A 19,614-nucleotide genomic window follows, 5' to 3' on the forward strand; every position below is an offset into this window, starting at 1 on the left:
CTAAAACATATTACAACCAAATAATACTAAAAGTTATTACAATTGGTTCGGATGAGTTTTCATGTTTTGATATCAAATATGTAACATCTTTCATGGTAACTTTTAAAAACATATTTTTCTCTGTATAAGTAATCTAGCAACCATTCAAACATTTGCTTTCTCACAATTTATCTATTTATCTTCCAGTTGCGTCATTCTTGAAAATTTAAGTTGCAATGTGAGTTACATTTAATAAACTAATTTTGTCAAACCTTCAATCAATTCTCATATCTAACTATTGTCAATTGTTACTAACCAACAAACAAACAATGCATAAAATCCAATCAAATCATCCATTCTCGATTGACAAATATTGTGAATTGGACATCTCAACATGTACAACTAATTGGAACTTCATAATTTGAATAAGGATAACACAACAAACTCAGCAACAAGAAATTTAGGGTTTAGTTACTTAGGTTAAAAATTAGATTACCTAAATTCGGCATACTATGGTCGACGGTAGCTCTGGTGTGGACGCGTGATGGCCCAATGTTGGTGGTGTGGTGGCGGTACAGTGGTGTGACGACACTTACCAAAACTATTGCAGGTGACCTTAATATGGACAAGACACTTAAGAAATTTTTATTTCATGTAGCGACGTAATCAGTTCCCCTAGCGAGATAGACCAATTCGTAGATGGTGCACATGTTCATATGGATGTAGCGACGTAATCAGTTCCCTTAGCGGATAGACCAATTCGTAGATGGTGCACATGTTCATATGGTGAGTAAGGTGCACACATGTACATGGCTAACAAGCCAAATGAACACATGTACATAGATAACAAGTCAAATGAACACATGTACATGGCTAACAAGTCAATGAACATATGTACATCTCTGTTAGTATATGTTTATTGGTACCGAACTTTACTTCATAACCTATTGCTTGATTATTATAGTGCGCACCTTCCTCAACATACATACGTGTGCACCTACTAATTTGCAGAGATAGACGACACGTCGAAGAGGTGAAGAGATAAATTATACGATTTTTTCACCAAATACCCCCAAGTTTCCAAAAAATTCACATGGAACCCTCCAACTTTTCAAAATACACGGGGTACCCATAAGTTTAATAATGATTCACGTGGTACCCTCAAATACCCTTAATGACTAACGACGTTAACTGTCGTTAGTCATTAACTTTAATTTTCTGTTTTAAACCCTATAATGCTAACCCTAATCCTAACCCCTAGCTCTAACCCAAACCCTAACCTTAACACTAACCCTAACCTTAACCCTAACCCTAACCCTAACCCTAACCCACCAACCCTCCCCCACCCTCCTATCACCCCTGCCATTACCCCCACCCCCGCAACCCACTTCCCCCACTCCCGCAGCTCGATTTCCCCTTCCTCAGCGCTCCTCCTTCCTTCGCGCCTCCCTCCCTACCTCGTCGTCCGTGGTGCTGTTGCACCTCTTGGTTTTGGCTCTCGTCGTGCTTGCTACTAGCGCCTCCCTCACCTGGTTTTGGGCTCAATTTCGATTTTCGACGAGGGAGGGGAGCGGAAATCGAGCTGGGGGGGGGGGAAGGGGAGGGGGAGGATGGCATGGGTTGTGGGAGGGTGGGGAGGGGGTGGTGGTTAGGGTTAGGATTTGGGATATGGGTTAGGATTAGGGTTAGCATTATAGAGTTGATTAGGATTTAACACAGAAAATTAGGGTTAATGACTAATGACGGTTAACGCCGTTAGCCATTAAGGGTATTTGAGGGTACCACGTGAATTATTATCAAACTAAGGGGTACCCCGTGTATTTTGAAAAGTTGGAGGTTACCACGTGAGTTTTTTGAAAACTCGTGGGTACTTGGTGAAAAAATCATAAATTATAAGATGAGTTATTATATTCAAAAGCGGATTATATGGGTGGGAAAATATAAGAAAATAGATGGTATATGTTGTCAAAAATAGAAAAAACAACAGTGTGTATATTAAAAAGATTTCGCTTAAAAAGGAAAAATCTATCTATATAAAAAAGATGATATATGGCCATCGCAATAAGTTTTGCAAACGAAAATTAGATTTTCTCAACTTCTACCCTTTACGTCCACTCGCCATTAACCCTATTTTAAGAGAACCAAAGTCGTACATGACTAATCTCTTCCACATTTCCCTTTAGAGTCGTGCATAGGCCAGGCCACTGCGTCCCATGTGCTGGGTTGGCGTGCCTCGTTTTGATAGCAAACCGAGCTTGAAATAGGTCAAAGAAAAATGTACTAGGTAGGGCTCATACCAATATTCTAAAAGAAGGGACTAAGCACGATTCTGCCCATCTGTTGTGTCAGACCGATATGACCTTTCCAAAATTTTCTATTTTCTTAATTTGGTTGAAAATGAGCAAGTAGGAGCAGTGCTTGTGCCGACCTCAAGAGAAATTTATAAAATGACATCCATAAGAGGCCCACTCGAGCCTAATGTGCTGTCCAGACTAGGGGTGTTCATTTGGGATCGGAAAAAGTGTTATCTGAATATAATCCGAAAATTTCGGCTACCCAATTTATTCGGATCGGATTGGATATCCGATAACTTAATTTTCTTATAAAATGCACAAAAAAGTTTTAGATTGGATCACCTTTTACTCTCGAATATCCGATTATATTTTACCAGATATCCGAAAATATCAAAAAAAATCCTTAACCTAGGATCGGAGAAAGTACGATCTGAATTTGGTCCAAAATTTTTTGATACCTGAAATTTCAGATTGAATTGGATATCCAATAATTGAATTATCCTATAAAATGCACCAAAAAAGTTTCAGATTGGATCAGATCACCTGATATTATCGAATATCCAGTCATAAAATCAAATCTTTCGTATCCTGTTATATTTCGGATCAAATATCCGAAAATATACATAAAACTCAGCATGTTTTGAATATTTTTAGATATGCAGATATCCTAATCAAAAAAATTTCGGATACCCAATCCGAAATACCTGAACTCTCCAAAAAAAATAATAATCAGATATTCATTTTATTGGATCGAATCAACCGAATCGGATATTTTTAAACAGAACTAGGCCTGACCCATACATGGCTGGACATTTTTTTTTTTTTTTTAATTAGAGAATAAAACACTAGGGGGGATCCCAAGTAATGGGCCACCCTAAAGCATCCTTTCGGATGATTACAGAGAAATTGAGATCAGGTAATTCAAACCAGTAAGTCAAATTTGAACACGAATGACCACGATGCGCCAGCCAATCCGCTGCAGCATTCCCTTCCCTAACACCATGATTGATCCGAACCTGAGAGAACTGCTTGAGATCTTCCCCTGCATCAATAAGAAGGGAGTAAATGGCCCAAGGAATCTTCCAAATTCGCTTAATGGCTTGGATAACACACAGATTATCCCCTTCTATAATGATTTTGTCAAGACCCAACATGCGGGCCCCCTTAATCCCTTCCCGTAAAGCCCAAGCTTCAGCTACCAAAATAGAATGAGAGGGGGCAATTGAATTAGCACCACAAAGCTTGATGCTCCCGACCTCGTCTCGAATAATAAAACCAAAGGAAGCCGAACCGTCTTTTAATTTCGACCCATCAAAATTAAGCTTGAAAAAGCCCACAGGGGGGGGGATCCAACTAATATTCTTCCTCGGAAGTTTAGACTGGAAAGCACTATCTCCAGACGAACGAACCGACCCTAACTCAATCGGAGTATCCTTAAGTCTCGAATAATAATTAAAAATCATAATACTCAGTTTTCTAGGAGAAGTAGAATCATTCCTGAAAGAAATACCATTCCTAGCATACCAAATGAACCACCAAGCAATAAAAATCTTTGCTATTTCTTCTTTCGACCTGAAATTAACCAACTCATTAAGAAAGGAGCTAAAAGAAGCGCCTGCTATTAATAACGGGAGAGAGGGCCAGTCAAACCGAGCCCCTAAAATCTCAAAAACATCAACACAAAAAGGACAGTGGCTGAACAGATGAAAGAGGTCCTCCGAGTGGTGATTACAAAAAACACACTCCAGAGGAACGAAGACATGACTCATTTCAAGTCGTTTTTTAGTAGGAAGGCCATTGTTGCAAATTTTCCAAATAAAGAACTTGATCTTGGGAGGAACAGACAGCTTCCAAATCCATTGAAAGGGGGCTTCAGGGGGGGAAAGAGTTTCCTGATGTCCCCCACTTTGGAGCAGAACCACCCCAAATTTAACCGAATAACACCCATCAACTGATAACCCCCAAATCAGTTTGTCTTCCAGACCATATCTAGGGATAAAAATACCCGCAATCGCTTGAACAACATCGGTTGAGACAAGGTCATTTAACCGCTCACAATCCCAATCTGAATTGAGATCGATAACCTGCGCCACCACCAGGGACTCAGTGCCTTCAATAACAGGGCACACCGAGCAAATCGGATACTGAAACACCCAATTATCATACCAGAACGAGATTTTATCACCCCTCCCCACCACCCATCTAAGCCCTTTCTTAAACGGTTTTCTCAGCAACATTAACTTTCTCCATTGCCAGGACGCACTAGCTTTAACATTATACTCAAATAAACTTGACTCCTTTAAATATTTCTTAGCTACTAATTGGACCCACAAATTTTCCGGGCACACCAAAATCTTCCACAGTAACTTAAACTGGAGTGCTTCATTCATACATTTCGCTTTTCTGAACCCTAAACCCCCATACTTCTTAGGTTTACAAATTTTATCCCAACCTATAAGATTTGGAGATTTAGAACCTGGCATTTTATTCCAAAAAAAATTCCGATAACTCTTATCCAGGGATTCCAGAATATGAGTGGGCAGAGAAAAGCATTGCATTTGGTAATTGGCCTTCGTAGCGAGATTAGATTGAATTAACACCGCCCGACCTGCTAAGGACAGAGAATTGGCTTTCCATTTAGTTAACTGGGATTGAACCTTTTCCTGTATTTCCCCAAAGGTCTTATTAGTAACCTTACTATCAATAATAGGACACCCCAGATATGAGCCAAGCGACTTAGCTTCTCCCATTTGGAGAATAGTCGCAAATGAAGTAGATAGAGCTGGGTCAGTATTAGGAGAGCACTGGTACGCCGATTTATTGTAATTGACTAACTGGCCCGACATTCTGCAATAATTATCTAAAATTTCCTTTATCACAGAGCAACTGCTTGGAGTTGCTTTAGCAAAAATCATAGTGTCATCCGCAAAAGTTAAAAAAGGAATTTTGACACGAGAATGACCTAACGAGACACCTAATAATTTTGCACCCGAGATACTAGCAGCGTAAAGTTGTCTAGCTAAGATTTCTGCACATAATATAAAAATATACGGAGATAGCGGATCTTCCTGGCGAATTCCCCGAGATGGAGTGAATACATCTCCAGGAATACCATTTACAAGGACCGAGAAGGAGACGGAAGTAATACATTCCTTTAGCCAACCAATCCATCGTTCGCAAAAGCCTAACTTCCGGAAAACAACAAATATAAAATTCCACTCTAATCTGTCGTATGCTTTTTCCATGTCTAACTTTATGGCTAACCACCCTTGCTTTCCCGACTTCTTTTTGAAAGAATGGAAAACCTCGTGAGCAAGTAACACATTATCCTGAATCAATCTCTCAGGGACAAAAGCACCCTGAAGGGGGTGAATAATTTTCCCGAGAACAGTCTTTAATCTAGAAGCCATAATTTTTGCAATGATCTTGTAAATCGTTGACACATAGACTAATAGGACGGAACTGGTTAGGATTAGAGGGGTTAGAAACTTTAGGAATTAATGTGACGAAAGTGTGGTTTATTTCTTTTAGAATAACTCCAGAGTGGAAAAAAGCTCTAACTGCGTTAAAAACTGAGTTACCTACTAGCGACCAATATTTTTGAAAAAAAAAGGGCGGGTAGCCGTCCGGCCCTGGTGCTTTATCAGGAGCTAAGTCAAAAACAGCTACTTTGACCTCTTCAAAAATAATATCCTTACATAAAAACATATTGTCCTCATCAGAAATAATAGGCGCTAAGAGATTGAAATCTTCATTTTCATCAAAACTACACATTGCGTTAGTTGTGAATCTTTGAATAAAAGTATTAGTAAAGCAATTTTCGACTTGCTGAGGGTCGACAATAGTAGCCCCATTCTCATCCTCAATCGAAGTGATAAAATTTCTATTGCGCCTAATCGACGCACATGCATGGTAATATTTAGTGTTAGAATCACTCAACTTCAAATGATTAGATTTTGCTTTGGTTTTCCAGTATAAATCTTGGAATTCTAAGAGCTTAGCCTGTTTACATAAGAACTTATTCTGTTTTTCAGCTAGGTACGGACAACACGGATCTTCGACTAACTTTTCTTGGATAGCTTCGAGTTTTTTTTCAACAACAATGAGTTGACGAAAAATATTACCGAATCTAGTCGCAACCCAGTTTTTAGATTTTTCTTTAAGAAGTTTGCACTTTTTACTTAAACAAAACATGTAAGAACCACAAAATCTTGTAGTCCATGCCTTCTTAATAATAATTTCGAAATCTTTTCTTGATGTCCAGATCTTATCAAAGCGAAACGGGGGGGCTTTCCTACCATGAAATGAATTAAGACTAATCGAGATCTGACAGTGGTCAGAACTAGAAAAAATATGATGATTTAGCTTAACATTAGGGAATATGTTTAGAAAATCAAGATTAGCTACACCTTTATCAAGTCTTTCCATTATATTTCCGGGGCCACTTTTTTTTTTCCTCCAAGTGAAGGCCTGACCCTGGTATGGGAGTTCCATGCAATTTGACTCCGAAAATAATCTATTCATAAAGTTCAATCGAGCAAATGAAAAGTTTGCACCACCAAGTTTATCATTACTATTACTTAACTCATTGAAATCACCTAATACAACATACGGTCCAGAAATTAGGTTAATAACACTAATTAGCTCATCCCAAAATTGGATTTTAAGATTATTATTTGGAGGAGCATAGATAAAAATCAGCTTAAAAGAACATGGCAACGCTAATAAATTAACATCACATACTATAAACCGATCATATTTAGCTGAAATAGAAAATAAAAAAGGATTGCTAGCAACATCCTTCCAAAACAGCCACATACCTCCTGCCAATCCAAAAGAAGGGAGGAAGTCATGATGGTGAAACCCACAAAACCTAACCATGGACTCCACCGGAGGAGACGAGGATTTGGTTTCACACAACATCATGACGTGCACATTATTTTTTTTACAAAAAAACTTAACTTCCTCCTTTAATTGAGGTCTATTACCCCCTCTTACATTCCAAAAACTTATATTCATAAAATGGCAGAAGATAAACATACCAAGGACTAAGACCTACCCCTCTTCAGGTTGGAAGTAGATGATTCTTCATCAGAATCCATCTTCCTTCTCTTGGAGGAGCTGGAAGCAGAAGCGTTGTCCATAGCCCTAGCCCCTTCCACTCCCATCCCCTCAATCTGTTTAATGATTGAGGTCTCAGAGTGCATTGAGTGGAAAGAACCCTCTGGTTGGGAAAGATAATCTCCCATAACTTCATCATGAACATTCTCTTCTAATATATAAGTATCATCAACCAGGCCGGATTGGACAGCATTCTCACCATACACAGCAACATCATTATCCAAAAACTCATCAGCCTCAGAAATGAAACCACATTCCAGCAGTTCATTAGGATAGATAACACTCAAAGGGACCGGGGATTGAACAACCTCCTCACTGACAGAGGAAGGGAGGAGGGGCTTAGAGCTAGGAGACACATAACTTTTACCATCATGGTGCTTAGCTTGACCACGCTCAACAAGAACAAGAGAAGGAGGGATATTAGAATTCATCTCAACTTCGCAATCATCATCAGAGGACTCTACATCAATCACTGGGTGAGCAATCATCACCCCTTTACCTTTTCCACCAGTACTGGGTAAAGAACGAGCAGCAACAGTAGGGTGAGACTTGGGCTCAGGTCGGGCGGTGTTAATTCAATCTAATCTCGCTACGAAGGCCAATTACCAAATGCAATGCTTTTCTCTGCCCACTCATATTCTGGAATCCCTGGATAAGAGTTATCGGAATTTTTTTTGGAATAAAATGCCAGGTTCTAAATCTCCAAATCTTATAGGTTGGGATAAAATTTGTAAACCTAAGAAGTATGGGGGTTTAGGGTTCAGAAAAGCGAAATGTATGAATGAAGCACTCCAGTTTAAGTTACTGTGGAAGATTTTGGTGTGCCCGGAAAATTTGTGGGTCCAATTAGTAGCTAAGAAATATTTAAAGGAGTCAAGTTTATTTGGTAGTATAATGTTAAAGCTAGTGCGTCCTGGCAATGGAGAAAGTTAATGTTGCTGAGAAAACCGTTTAAGAAAGGGCTTAGATGGGTGGTGGGAGGGGTGATAAAATCTCGTTCTGGTATGATAATTGGGTGTTTCAGTATCCGATTTGCTCGGTGTGCCCTGTTATTGAAGGCACTGAGTCCCTGGTGGTGGCGCAGGTTATCGATCTCAATTCAGATTGGGATTGTGAGCGGTTAAATGACCTTGTCTCAACCATAATTTCCTTCAATGTAGTATTCACTCTTTCCATCAATAGTCCCCTTTCTCTTTTTCTTGAAATAAATAAAACAAATTGAAGAAAAAAGAAAAAAAGACACCTCAAAATATTGTAGTGATACTGTACACAGATAAAGTGAGTCACTCACTGAGTGACCTTTCTCTCTCCTCTCACTAGACTGAACATGAACAATCGTGCTTACAACTTTAAATTCTCCTAATCTATTTTTCCTTGTACTCTGTAGTAATTAAAAAACTTTTTCCCTCTTCCAACAAAACCTCCCATTTTACTCCCCTCCACATCTGATTAAACTAAAATCAAATTTCTAGGGTTTTTGAAATGCGCCAAAAACTCTAATGGCGTCGATTCCTACTTTACTGTCGGAAATCGCTTCATCATCTCACTGTTGTTCATTCAATAACACTCCTCGTCACCGGAGTAACGGTAAATTTTCCGGTACCGGCGGTTTTCTCTCTCTTCCAGAAGCTTCGCATTGTTCTAGAAGGTTCTCCACTTCATTCTCTTCGTTGATTTGTTGTGCTGCCGTAAATTATTATTATCGACATCTTCATAGATCTGTTGCGCGCAAGAGATGGAGAGTTATTGCGAATTCCAATGCCACTGCATTTCGTGTTTTGGATGCTCATGTTAATGGCCATACCTCCAATCTTGTGGGTGTTGAAATCCCAGTTTCTTGCTACCAGGTTTATTTACTTTTATGATTTTTGTACTATTTTATAAGTATATGATTTATAATTTCTGTTGCTTTTATGGATTTCTGTTGTATAGTTTTCTGTGTTTTGTTTGTCTGAGATAGGGGTTTGTTTTCTGTGGTTTTTGTGTAATTGGGATTGTATCATTTTGTGATATTCTGGTGTTGATGTAGGGGTTTTAAGGCTTCTAGTGATGTACTGATGTTTGTGCTTTACTGTAATGGTGGAAACTGACAAATGACAATGTGGGATGGTTTATCTGGGTAAAACCCGTGCTCTTAGAAGGTAAGATGTTTCGAAACGCACAGGTAGGGGAAGTGTGTTTATTAATTGTTTATTATCGAGTTTGGGAATGGGTGAAGGTGTTTGGCGAAAAGGATCATGAACGAGTAATGAATTGATAAGAGTAATATTCTCTTTGATCTAAATTTTGGATCCGTAGTGTGAATTATTGAATGTAGTTGCACTTGCACATATACTAGCGAGTTGGTTAGATTTGAATGATATTGTAAAGTGGAGTTTGTATTTGTTGACTATATAAATATGATTAGAGGTGGCCATTGGGCGGGCCTAAGTGACCCAACCCTAAACCGACTCGCAAGAAGACTGGACCACCAGATAACCAGAGCCCGAACGTTTATGAATAAGCTAGTAAGAAAGTAACTTCCCAGGCCTGGAATCGGACAACCAAACCGGTTGTTGTGGGCCAAATTGTTGGGTGAGGGACCTGACTCTAGCCCTAAACCGGACCATGAACCACACTGAGCCCAGACCGTGAACCGTACTCTGAACTGGTCCGTGAAACCAGTCGAGAAAATGCATAAAAAGTCTTTATCCTTTAAAAAACACTGAATCGGCGGGTAAAAACTGAACTGGTCCAGCCCGAGCCTTTAACTGAGGCCGAATCGGTCCAGGTTTGAGAAAACCCAACCCTGAAACGGACCAGTTACTTGGTTAGCTAACCGGTTCGGTTCAGGTTCATGCCGAGTTGAACGGGCCCGGCCTAGCCCGTGTCCATGTCTAAATATGACCTATAATGTTATTGATATGATTCTCTCACCGATGTTGCATTGCATTGTAGATCGATATATATCTTGGATCAGATTGTACTAGTTAAACGCTTCTTACTTTGGATAAGAGAGGTACCGTAAAAGTGATCCCGTTTTTGTTTATTATTTAGGTTTTATATGACGAACAACGTTTATGATAGAAAGTCTATCTAAGACTGTTTTCTGCTACTCTTGTGCTAATTTGTCTTAAATTTATTCACTGACTGGCCAAATATTTTTATTAGGCCAAAGGTGTACTTAAGGAAGCTCTTTATCTCTTGAACTGAATTTTTTAAAAATTATATATCCTTTATGTAACGTTAGTCATGCAGCCATTTTCCCGCTCCTTGGCATGTGTTATCGCATAGAGTATTGAAGTCTTATCAACAAGTAGCTATATTTTAGCGTGTATGTTTACCATATTGCTGTTGTACAGCACTTGTCAAATTACAAGCTTTGGATTATTTCCTACTTATCGGCTATCGCTCTGGTCTCTTTAATTTGTAACTTATCTTTTCTGAACTATTATTTTTTGAACTAAATTTTGCTGAACTTGGGTGTATCTGAACTTAAATTTTTCTGAACTTGGGCATATCTTTGTCTAATTTCAACGTATATTTTTGAACTTATTTTTATTGAACTTAGCTTATCTATTGTGTAACGTAATATATTTGGTGAACTTATCTTTGTTGAACTGAATTTGTTTTTGCTGAACTACTTTCGATAAGTTCAGACAGCAGAGCCTTAGTAAATGATATGCCCCTTACTTTTGGGTACGGCCTTTTCTGGAGGGGAAGGGGTTCTCATCCCAAGTCTTCGTCTTACTAGAGCTGTAAACCATGTAGGGGATATGCTTGTGGTTGGAAGGTTTTTCTTTCTAATTTTAGGCAGCTGTTTCCATTAGGTGCCTGACATTAATGGGGGCAATGCAACCTCATTGTAATTATGTGAATTTGTCTAATTTTTCATAATTTTGGGTAAGCATCCAATTTATTGCATTCATACCTGGGATGGAGAAATTAAGGCGCACATATATATTATGCAGATCATTGGCGTTCCTGAAAAGGCAGAGAAGGATCAGATAGTGAAGTCTGTGATAGATTTGAAAAATGCTGAAGTTGAAGAAGGATACTCAGTGGAAGCTGTTGTATCTCGTCAGGTAGTAGTTGGCTGGCTTGCTTAGTGAGATTTTACTAGCTCTAGAATTTTCATTCTTTTCTCAATATTAAGGTTCTTATGTTTGTAGGATTTGTTAATGGATGTCAGAGATAAACTTCTTTTTGAACCTGAGTATGCTGGGAATATTAAGGAAAAAATTCCACCTAAATCTTCCCTTCGAATCTCGTGGGCTTGGCTACCTGGGGCTCTTTGCCTTCTGCAAGAGGTATGATATAGCTTATGACTGCATGGTAGGCTAGGCTTCATATAATTAATGTTATGTGGATGGTTAAACACCTATTAGTGTTTGAGCTTCTTTCTGTCATCAAGCATTAAGTTAGATATGTCAGACAAACAAACATAGGATTCTTACAGATGTTCTTAGGTGTAGTGCCTGGGCTGCATCAGGCACTCAAGAAAAGCCAGCTCATAGGTTTTCTGGGAAGGGGACACCTTGTGAAGTACTGAAGTGCTCCCACAAAGCTATGAGCTAGCCTTTTTTGTGTTCATTTGGTGCTAAACATAACCCGGGTGCAATGTTACTCCCATTGTTGTTAAAATCCCGATCTGAATCTTACGATTCTACGATTTTACGATCCTGGAGGACCTCACCGATCCCGATCCTACGTAGGATCTTAATTTTGTAGGATCTTTCGATCCTGCTCAACCACAAAAAATCACATGGTAGGATCTTAACACGATTCTACGATCCTACGACTCTACGATCCGATCCTACCATATAAAAATCATAAAGTAATTTCACATATTATATTTCTCCTATTAGATTTTGATCGCATGTTACTTCAATCTTATTGTATTGAAAAACTATCATCATTTGCTAACTAAGAAAATCATTATTAATATGTGTAAATTTCTAACATGAGGTTCTCAGCATATTTTAGTATAATTATCTCTATTTCACCGAATTGTAGGATCTTACGATCCTACGATCCGATCCCACCGATTCGATTCTACTACCCCCTACGATCCAAAGTAGGATCCCGATTTTGATAACATTGGTTACTCCCTCCGTTGAACCGTGGAGTTAATAGTCTTCTTTCCTGAATTTTCATAAGAAGAAATTATTATTTATTGTCTAGGTTGGAGAAGAGAAGCTTGTTTTAGATATTGGTCGAGCAGCACTTCCGTACCCTGATGCCAAGGCACATGTGCATGATGTTCTACTTTCTATGGCTCTTGCAGAGGTAAGATGAGTGGAAAGATATCTGAAGTTGCTGCAGTATATTCTAGCAGCCTTGTTATCTGTCCCTTTCTTATTATAGGTGCTTTCTTGAAGTGTGCAATTGCCAAGACCTATTTTGAGAAGAATAAAGTGTGTCAAGGATTTGAAGCTCTGGCTCGTGCCCAATATCTTTTGAGAAGTAAATCATCTCTTGGAAAAATGAAGCTTCTCTATGAGGTACTATTCATTTCTGTGAAAGTCTTATCTTCAAATAATACAAGCTCTTCTATATGATATTAAACTCTATGTTGCCAATTAGGAAGTGCGGACCAAGTGCTTTCTATGGGTTATTATCATGTTCGGAGATATTTTCCATGTTTTTGTATCTTCTTAACTTAATTAATACACAGTTTCTAGGCGGGATGCATGCTTGTTAAATATTATGCATTGTCAAAATAAAAAGTTTCTAATTTTTTGACTCGTGCTTGTGTCTGCTACTTTGTTGCTAGTTATATAAGAACTATTATATCGGACATTTGGCATTTCCCTCCGGTTTATAAGCATTGACCATCTGTGAAGCAAATATTATGAAGAGTTGTTTCACTGTTTGTGTGTAAAAGTAAAGAGATACTGAAGGATAGATAAGGAATAGAAAGCACCTATCTTGCTTGGTGCGACTTTATATACCATTATGTGCGCTTTATCTTTGCAAATGGCATGCTCTAAATTTATTACAACTGCATTCTGAATGAACCCTGTCCATAGTGTAGAATTTTGATTTCCGCTGTTGGTCTTGACTGCAGATAGAAGAGTCTTTGGAAGAACTTGCACCTGCTTGCACACTGGAATTGTTGGCAATGCCTCAAACACCAGATAATGCTGATCGTAGACGTGGAGCAATTGCAGCTTTGCGAGAATTGTTAAGGCAAGGTCTTGATGTAGAAGCTTCATGTCGGGTCAATGATTGGCCCTGCTTCTTGAGTAATGCACTTGGAAAACTACTGGCATCAGAAATTGTTGATCTGATTCCTTGGGACAGTTTAGCATTGACTAGGAAGAACAAGAAATCATTTGGGTCTCAAAATCAGAGGGTCGTGATTGATTTTGATTGTTTCTACACTGCAATGATGGCTCATATTGCTTTTGGGTTCTCTAGTAGACAAAGAGATTGGGTAATTTTCTGTCACATTCTTGTTGGTAGTTATAGGTTGATGTATAATCGAAAGCTTATTGATGGATAAATGTCGTAATGTTTGGAAAATGTTTTCTATCTAATTTTGATTGGTTTCTAAATTCCTTTTTTTTCTTTCTATGTTTTATTTTTCTATTGCGCTGTTTGGTTTTTGCATTATGGGAAAAGCATAAGAAGTCAGAACATAGTTACTGAGCATTGTCAATTGTGCTCCGCCTGCGGGGGTGCATTTCTGGCTACTTCTAATTTCATTCTATAAATACTTAACCCTTTCTAAGCACAAGCAGCAAAAAAATTAACATTCTACTTAAGATATTTGTTGGTAAATAGATTTTTTTTTCTTTTCTAGAAGTTTGATGCATGTGAGTTTGGCACTCAGTTTTTTGACTTCTAACTCTGCATAGATTAGCAAAGCAAGATCAATATGCGAGTGTCTGATGGCGTCCGATGGTACTGATCTGAAACTTGAAGAAGCGTTTTGTTTGTTCCTTCTTGGACAGGTATTTTCTTTATTTTCATCTTCAGTCTTGTATTCTTGCCAATTTGTTCTGGTGCTCATTTTTCTTTTTTGCAGGGTAGTGAGGCAGACGCTGTTGAAAGGCTACGTCAGGTTGACTCCAGTAAAAGCTCAGGATTAAAGAACTCAGTCTTAGGAAAGGAAGATAGAGATGCTCCTGCCACAGACTTTTCATTAGTACGTCAGCTCATATATATTCTGATCTTGTATGTCGAATCCAGTTTATGTGTTGATTGTTGGACTGGCTAGAAATTTCAGATTTATATGTTCTGTTCACTCTTTCAAGATTTTTGTTATTGGCTAGAGGTGGTAACCTGAAGTATGGAAAAATACTTCACCTTAATTTGGCATGTTGCATTGGTGGTGACATAGCTTTTGCATTTCTGATACCTTTTAGTGATTTTGTATCAGTCTATTGATCTTGGTATGATGCAATATATGGCTATGTGCACAATTCAGCTACTTGTACTATTGTGGAGAGTAGCATAATCGGATAATGGCTTGTTTGTGGTCTCTATTTGTGTGCAAGACTGCAAGTGGTAGACTGGTAGTGTTATATTTTTAAAAAAACTTCTAGACAGAAATAATAACTGATTATGGAAAGACAATTTGCTCTTGCATTTGTGCAGCTTGAGCATGAATTTTTGATTAACAACTAACCAGTTTAGGGCATGATGATAGTTGGTAAAGCAGGGGAAAATATGAACAGAGGTTTGGGGAAACTGTGTAGAGGTTGGCTATAGTTTGGGGCATTATGATAGTTGGTTAGGGTGCATATATTGCTTCTATTGTTGGACTGACAAGCACAAAGGCCATGCTGTTGTTTTGCTCATTTTGTTGTCTTTTTGTTTCTCTATTTTCTTATGCCACTAAGTTTTATAATATCGAGTCAGGCAGTAGCTATACTTCCTTTGACATTTTCCTCTACATTTTATTTATGTTGTTCCAGGAAAAGTGGCTTAAAGATGCTGTGTTGTGCTTGTTTTCAGATACACGAGATTGTTCCCCTTCATTGGTAAGATCATAATAATTACAGTATACGAAAGTGATTTAAGCAATTGCGAAGTATATCTTTTTTAGTGCGTGTGCAGGGTGGCTTTTTGAGTCAGGAGAAAGCTATTGCCCACAAGCAAAGTAGAGGTTTATCGCCTAGTACAAACATAAACCACAGAACAATATCCCCTGCTGTTGCACCTGATCGTATAGTGTCTGATGAGCGTCTTGCTTCTTTGGTGTCCTCGCAACATCTTGGTTCTGCTGTTAAGCAGTTGGCTCCAAATAATATGCGAAGTCCATTACAAGAATACAAACCTGCCCCCCAGAGCGGTACATGCACACCATCACCACAATTAAAGCGAGATCTTGGTAGCCATCAGCATACAGTTGCTACTAGCTGGATGGCTCAAGTGGATATTGTTGGACGTATAACATTTGTCATGGTTCTAGGTTGTTTTGTTTTTGCCACTTCAAAGATGCTGGGCATGCAGAGTGCACGATTCTACGACTCCAGAATGGCCAATAGAAAAACCTTGAGCTCTTCTCTTGGCAATCACTCTGAGCATAATGGCATGCATAACAACTTTGCTGCAGCAGTGCAGCAGTTTTTATCAACTTTGAAGTTTGGGACCACACGTCATTCCAACACAGGAAACAGACAGAAATCGTCTCTCACTGCTAGCTTATCTTCTCCTACACCTGCTGTATATAAGAGAGTAATGAATCTAGAAGCAGCTGAAGGTCTTGTAAGGCAATGGCAAATGATTAAAGCGGAGGCCCTTGGACCTGACCATCAAATTGATTTGCTCTTTGACATTCTTGATGAGGCTATGCTGCTTGAGGTAGGACCCAATTAATTACACTCCTTTAGACTTTATTGGTATTTATGCAATTAAACTAGGAAGCTAGGATCACTGTATGACATCCTTGATCAGTCCAAAGGAAGATGACAGTAGAAATAGAAGGTATTGCGCATTGTCCCTAGATTTTGGATAGCGCAGAACTTATTTATTTCACGTGTTGCTTTAGTGATGGTAACGCTACTAATGCCTATAACACTTTTTTTTTTTACTTTGTTTCTCCATTTTCTGATTCTCCAGATTCTGTCTCAGTATACTGTCTTCTTTCTGTCTGATGTCCATAATTCATATGCATATTTAATATTCTTGTTTGTAGGACTGGAATGATTGTGTACATTATGCTTTAGCCTGGTTCCTGCTCATGCTTATCTACCAGCCCTATATATTTCAGTGTTTGTGCTAATTAAAATTTTAGTGTATAGGCTATTGTTTTGCAAACGCCTTTTCCCCTCCTTTAGGGAGGTGTAAATATTTTGCTTTTATGGTGGTTCTCATAATGATTGGCTTTCTTGGGCAATTTCCCCTTGTAACTTCTCTTCAAGTGAATGGAAATTTTTCTTTGTAAAATGTAATGTGTTTGATAACTGTGTCCTCTGTTTTCCAGTGGCAAGATTTGGCAGATGCAGCCAAGACAAAATCATGTTTTTGGAGATTTGTTCTGCTGCAATTGTCTGTCCTACGTGCGGATATTTTCTCAGATACCACCGGCGCAGAAACAGCAGAAATTGATATCCTTCTGGAGGAAGCTGCAGAGCTTATTGATGAAAATCGACAAAAGAACCCAAATTATTATAGGTTAGTCAGCTAATGCATTTGAATAATTGTTTTCACAAATGTTTTTTCTCACAGTTGAATCCTCATTGCTGGTTTACATATTGCAACCATTGAAGCATTTTTGTAGCATGCTTTCTCGGTCAGATGTTACCTGTATGTTATACTGTAACGACAGTTTTCACAGCCCTAAGTCTATCTAAAGCACACTTATCTTTCTTCCTTTATTGCCTTCGCCTTAGGAGAAGAAGCCAACATTGAATGGAGATACACGTAATATTGAAAGTAACAGATAGGAAGGGAATCTGCTAGTGAAGATAGGTAGCACCAATGCACCATTGGTAAAAGTCATCTTAAAGGGACACTGTAGAAATAAGTAGCTACTCTTTCCATCCAACTCACCCATTCTCTTTAAAATTTGACCTTAGTCCATTGATTTTTCCTTAAAATAAGTAGCTTAAAAGTACTATATATATAGATCTTTTCTTTAATTTTTGTCACTATAACATGAGAGAACTTAATTGTCATGCATGGTTTTATTATATGATAAACAGAATATTAATGGTCAAACTAGTGTGATGGTTGAAAGACCATGTGTGCAATTTAAAAGAAACTGAGGACGTATACAATACCTCCATTTCACCTTTTCTTATATGTGTAAGAAATAGTAACATCTTTCTGGATATGGCTGCAGCACCTATAAAATCAGCTACCTTCTGAGACGGCAAGACGACGGTTCATGGAAGTTCTGCAAAGCTGATGTAGAAGTTACATCCTGATACACCGTGATTACTGTATATGATAGCTCAGTAGATAGTACCTTACTAATTTCTTTAGGTAGTTGAGTTCATTTTTTTCCACTGACCAGGACTTGTATAAAGAAAGTAGCTTATAGTGATTGCAGCAGTGGCTATTACTTTTGAAATTTGTTCATTAAGAGCACATTTCTTGTGATAACCGAAACATTAGTAACCTCTGCTGCCTGTGAAGTGTGAACACATCTACAATTGAAGGAAATGAATCATTCTTTGTATTTGTCCGAAATATGCTGCAGCTAAGAAGTACAAGTAGTTTTGTTTTTCTTGAAACTCTTTTCACCAACAACGATTTTTGGAGTAGGATGGAACTTTTTAATGTTTCTCGTCAAATCTCTATTATATTAGTCAACTTTTGAGCAATTTGGTGTCCATTTAAAATACTTTAAATTCTTTTTATTATTTTGAATTTAGTATTAATATACTATCATTATTGTACATATTTTTATAACCTAAAGCATGCATTTTGTGGGAAATTATCAATTAAATGTTATTTACTCCCTGCTCAAATTACCTATTATTTTAGCTTTTGAACCTTCATGGGAAGAGAAAGGAGGACAGAGATACACATATAGCAAAGAAGGTATAAACTGGATGTAGGGTCTCGTCCTATGCCCACTATCATTATTCATTACCTACTTTTTTCTTTTTTAAGGTATGATGAAGTTTCCTTGCAAGTTAGGAAATAAATGGGGATCTTGCTTTACAGGAGGGCAAAAATCAAACTCCTCTCACCTGGGAAGCTCGGACTCGGCTACCACCCCCGCCGCACCGGTGTCGACACCAAGGGTGCGGACACGAAATCCGGGTCGGATCTTTGGGGGAGAAAGTGGACTTGGCACTTTAGGGTTTCAAAAACTTGGCTTAAAAATTTTTGGGACTATCGATGCTTTTGCAGAGAGAAAAGAGAGAGGAGAGAGAAAAGTGCATGACTTTTGGTCTTCTGGGAACTGTCAAGACTTCAATACTTTAATGGTTGAACCTTTCAATACTTTAATACTTTTTTCTTTTTCTTTGCTGTCTATACTTTAATGATTCAAGCTGTCATACAATACATTTATTATTTCACCTCACCATATACATCCTTGTTATGTGATTTGTAGGGTATACAACGTATTAATACTTTATGCTTTTTTTAAGAAATTAATTACTAAAAAATAATTATAAAAAACTAAATATATTTCAGATACAAATAATTAATTCAATATTTTTTGACTGGTTGCCGTGTCCCCGGGTCCATATTCAAAATTTGGACACTTAACAAACGAGTCCGCGAGTCCTTAAGTTTAGAATTTTCCGGGTCCGACCCTCGGACCCGTACCCGAGTCCGAGCATCCTAGCCTCTCACATGGGTAGAAGGAGGGTTTCCAATTAATTATGCTATCCTCATATGAAACGAGAGTCATAGGTTCTTGTAGGTTTTGCTATTTCATATTTAAGCAAAATTAAACCATACAATATATCTTAATACAATAATACTTACTCTTGTTCTTTATATGAATTGTCTTTCAAAGTTAAACATAGTTTTTTCTAGTGGGAAGAGTAAATGGAAATTGTTGATTTAGGCTGATTTTTTCTTCTAATATATTTTTTTTTGAAAGTTGAAATCCCTTTCAAGTGAGACCGAGGGAGGAGGGGAGGGGAATTGGTAATCCATCTTGCAACTTATATGGAGAAAGGCTAGATCCCAACACCACTAGCCTATCAAGTATCACCCGCTGCTCTTTTTACCTTCTAGTCATATAGTTGATGTTATATTCATGACTGTTGTAGAACTGTATTAGATATATTAGGAAAGTAGTATGATGAATTCATAGTAACAA

General features: G+C 38.2%; 1 protein-coding gene across 3 annotated transcripts; it reads left to right on the forward strand.

The window, feature by feature from the left end:
• The first annotated feature begins 8,644 nt into the window (after positions 1 to 8,644).
• Positions 8,645 to 18,020, forward strand: LOC104883688 (plastid division protein CDP1, chloroplastic). 3 transcript variants are annotated; one of them, XM_010668240.4, is made up of 12 exons: positions 8,645 to 9,241; positions 11,345 to 11,461; positions 11,546 to 11,683; positions 12,558 to 12,662; positions 12,755 to 12,877; positions 13,444 to 13,812; positions 14,237 to 14,332; positions 14,407 to 14,526; positions 15,299 to 15,364; positions 15,441 to 16,187; positions 16,810 to 17,000; positions 17,671 to 18,020. In XM_010668240.4, exons 1-12 carry the CDS (start codon positions 8,894 to 8,896, stop codon positions 17,753 to 17,755), a joined length of 2,505 nt encoding a protein of 834 aa, XP_010666542.1. In that variant the 5' UTR covers positions 8,645 to 8,893; the 3' UTR covers positions 17,756 to 18,020. The 3 variants fall into 3 exon arrangements, with proteins under 3 accessions (XP_010666542.1, XP_010666543.1, XP_048500289.1); XM_010668241.4 differs by having other exon boundaries at positions 8,646 to 9,241; positions 11,345 to 11,458; XM_048644332.2 differs by having other exon boundaries at positions 9,100 to 9,241; positions 11,345 to 11,458; positions 11,566 to 11,683.
• The last annotated feature ends 1,594 nt before the right edge of the window (positions 18,021 to 19,614 follow it).

Source organism: Beta vulgaris, chromosome 5, assembly GCF_026745355.1.
Source record: "Beta vulgaris subsp. vulgaris cultivar EL10 chromosome 5, EL10.2, whole genome shotgun sequence".
Lineage (NCBI taxonomy): Eukaryota > Viridiplantae > Streptophyta > Magnoliopsida > Caryophyllales > Amaranthaceae > Beta > Beta vulgaris.

Excerpts from the sequence above, each read along its gene's own strand:
- LOC104883688 (XM_010668240.4), top strand. The coding sequence starts at position 8,894 with ATGGCGTCGATTCCTACTTTACTGTCGGAAATCGCTTCATCATCTCAC. Across the intron at positions 14,527-15,298 it reads CTGCCACAGACTTTTCATTA|GAAAAGTGGCTTAAAGATGC; the intron begins GTACGTCAGCTC and ends ATGTTGTTCCAG. Across the intron at positions 17,001-17,670 it reads AAGAACCCAAATTATTATAG|CACCTATAAAATCAGCTACC; the intron begins GTTAGTCAGCTA and ends ATATGGCTGCAG.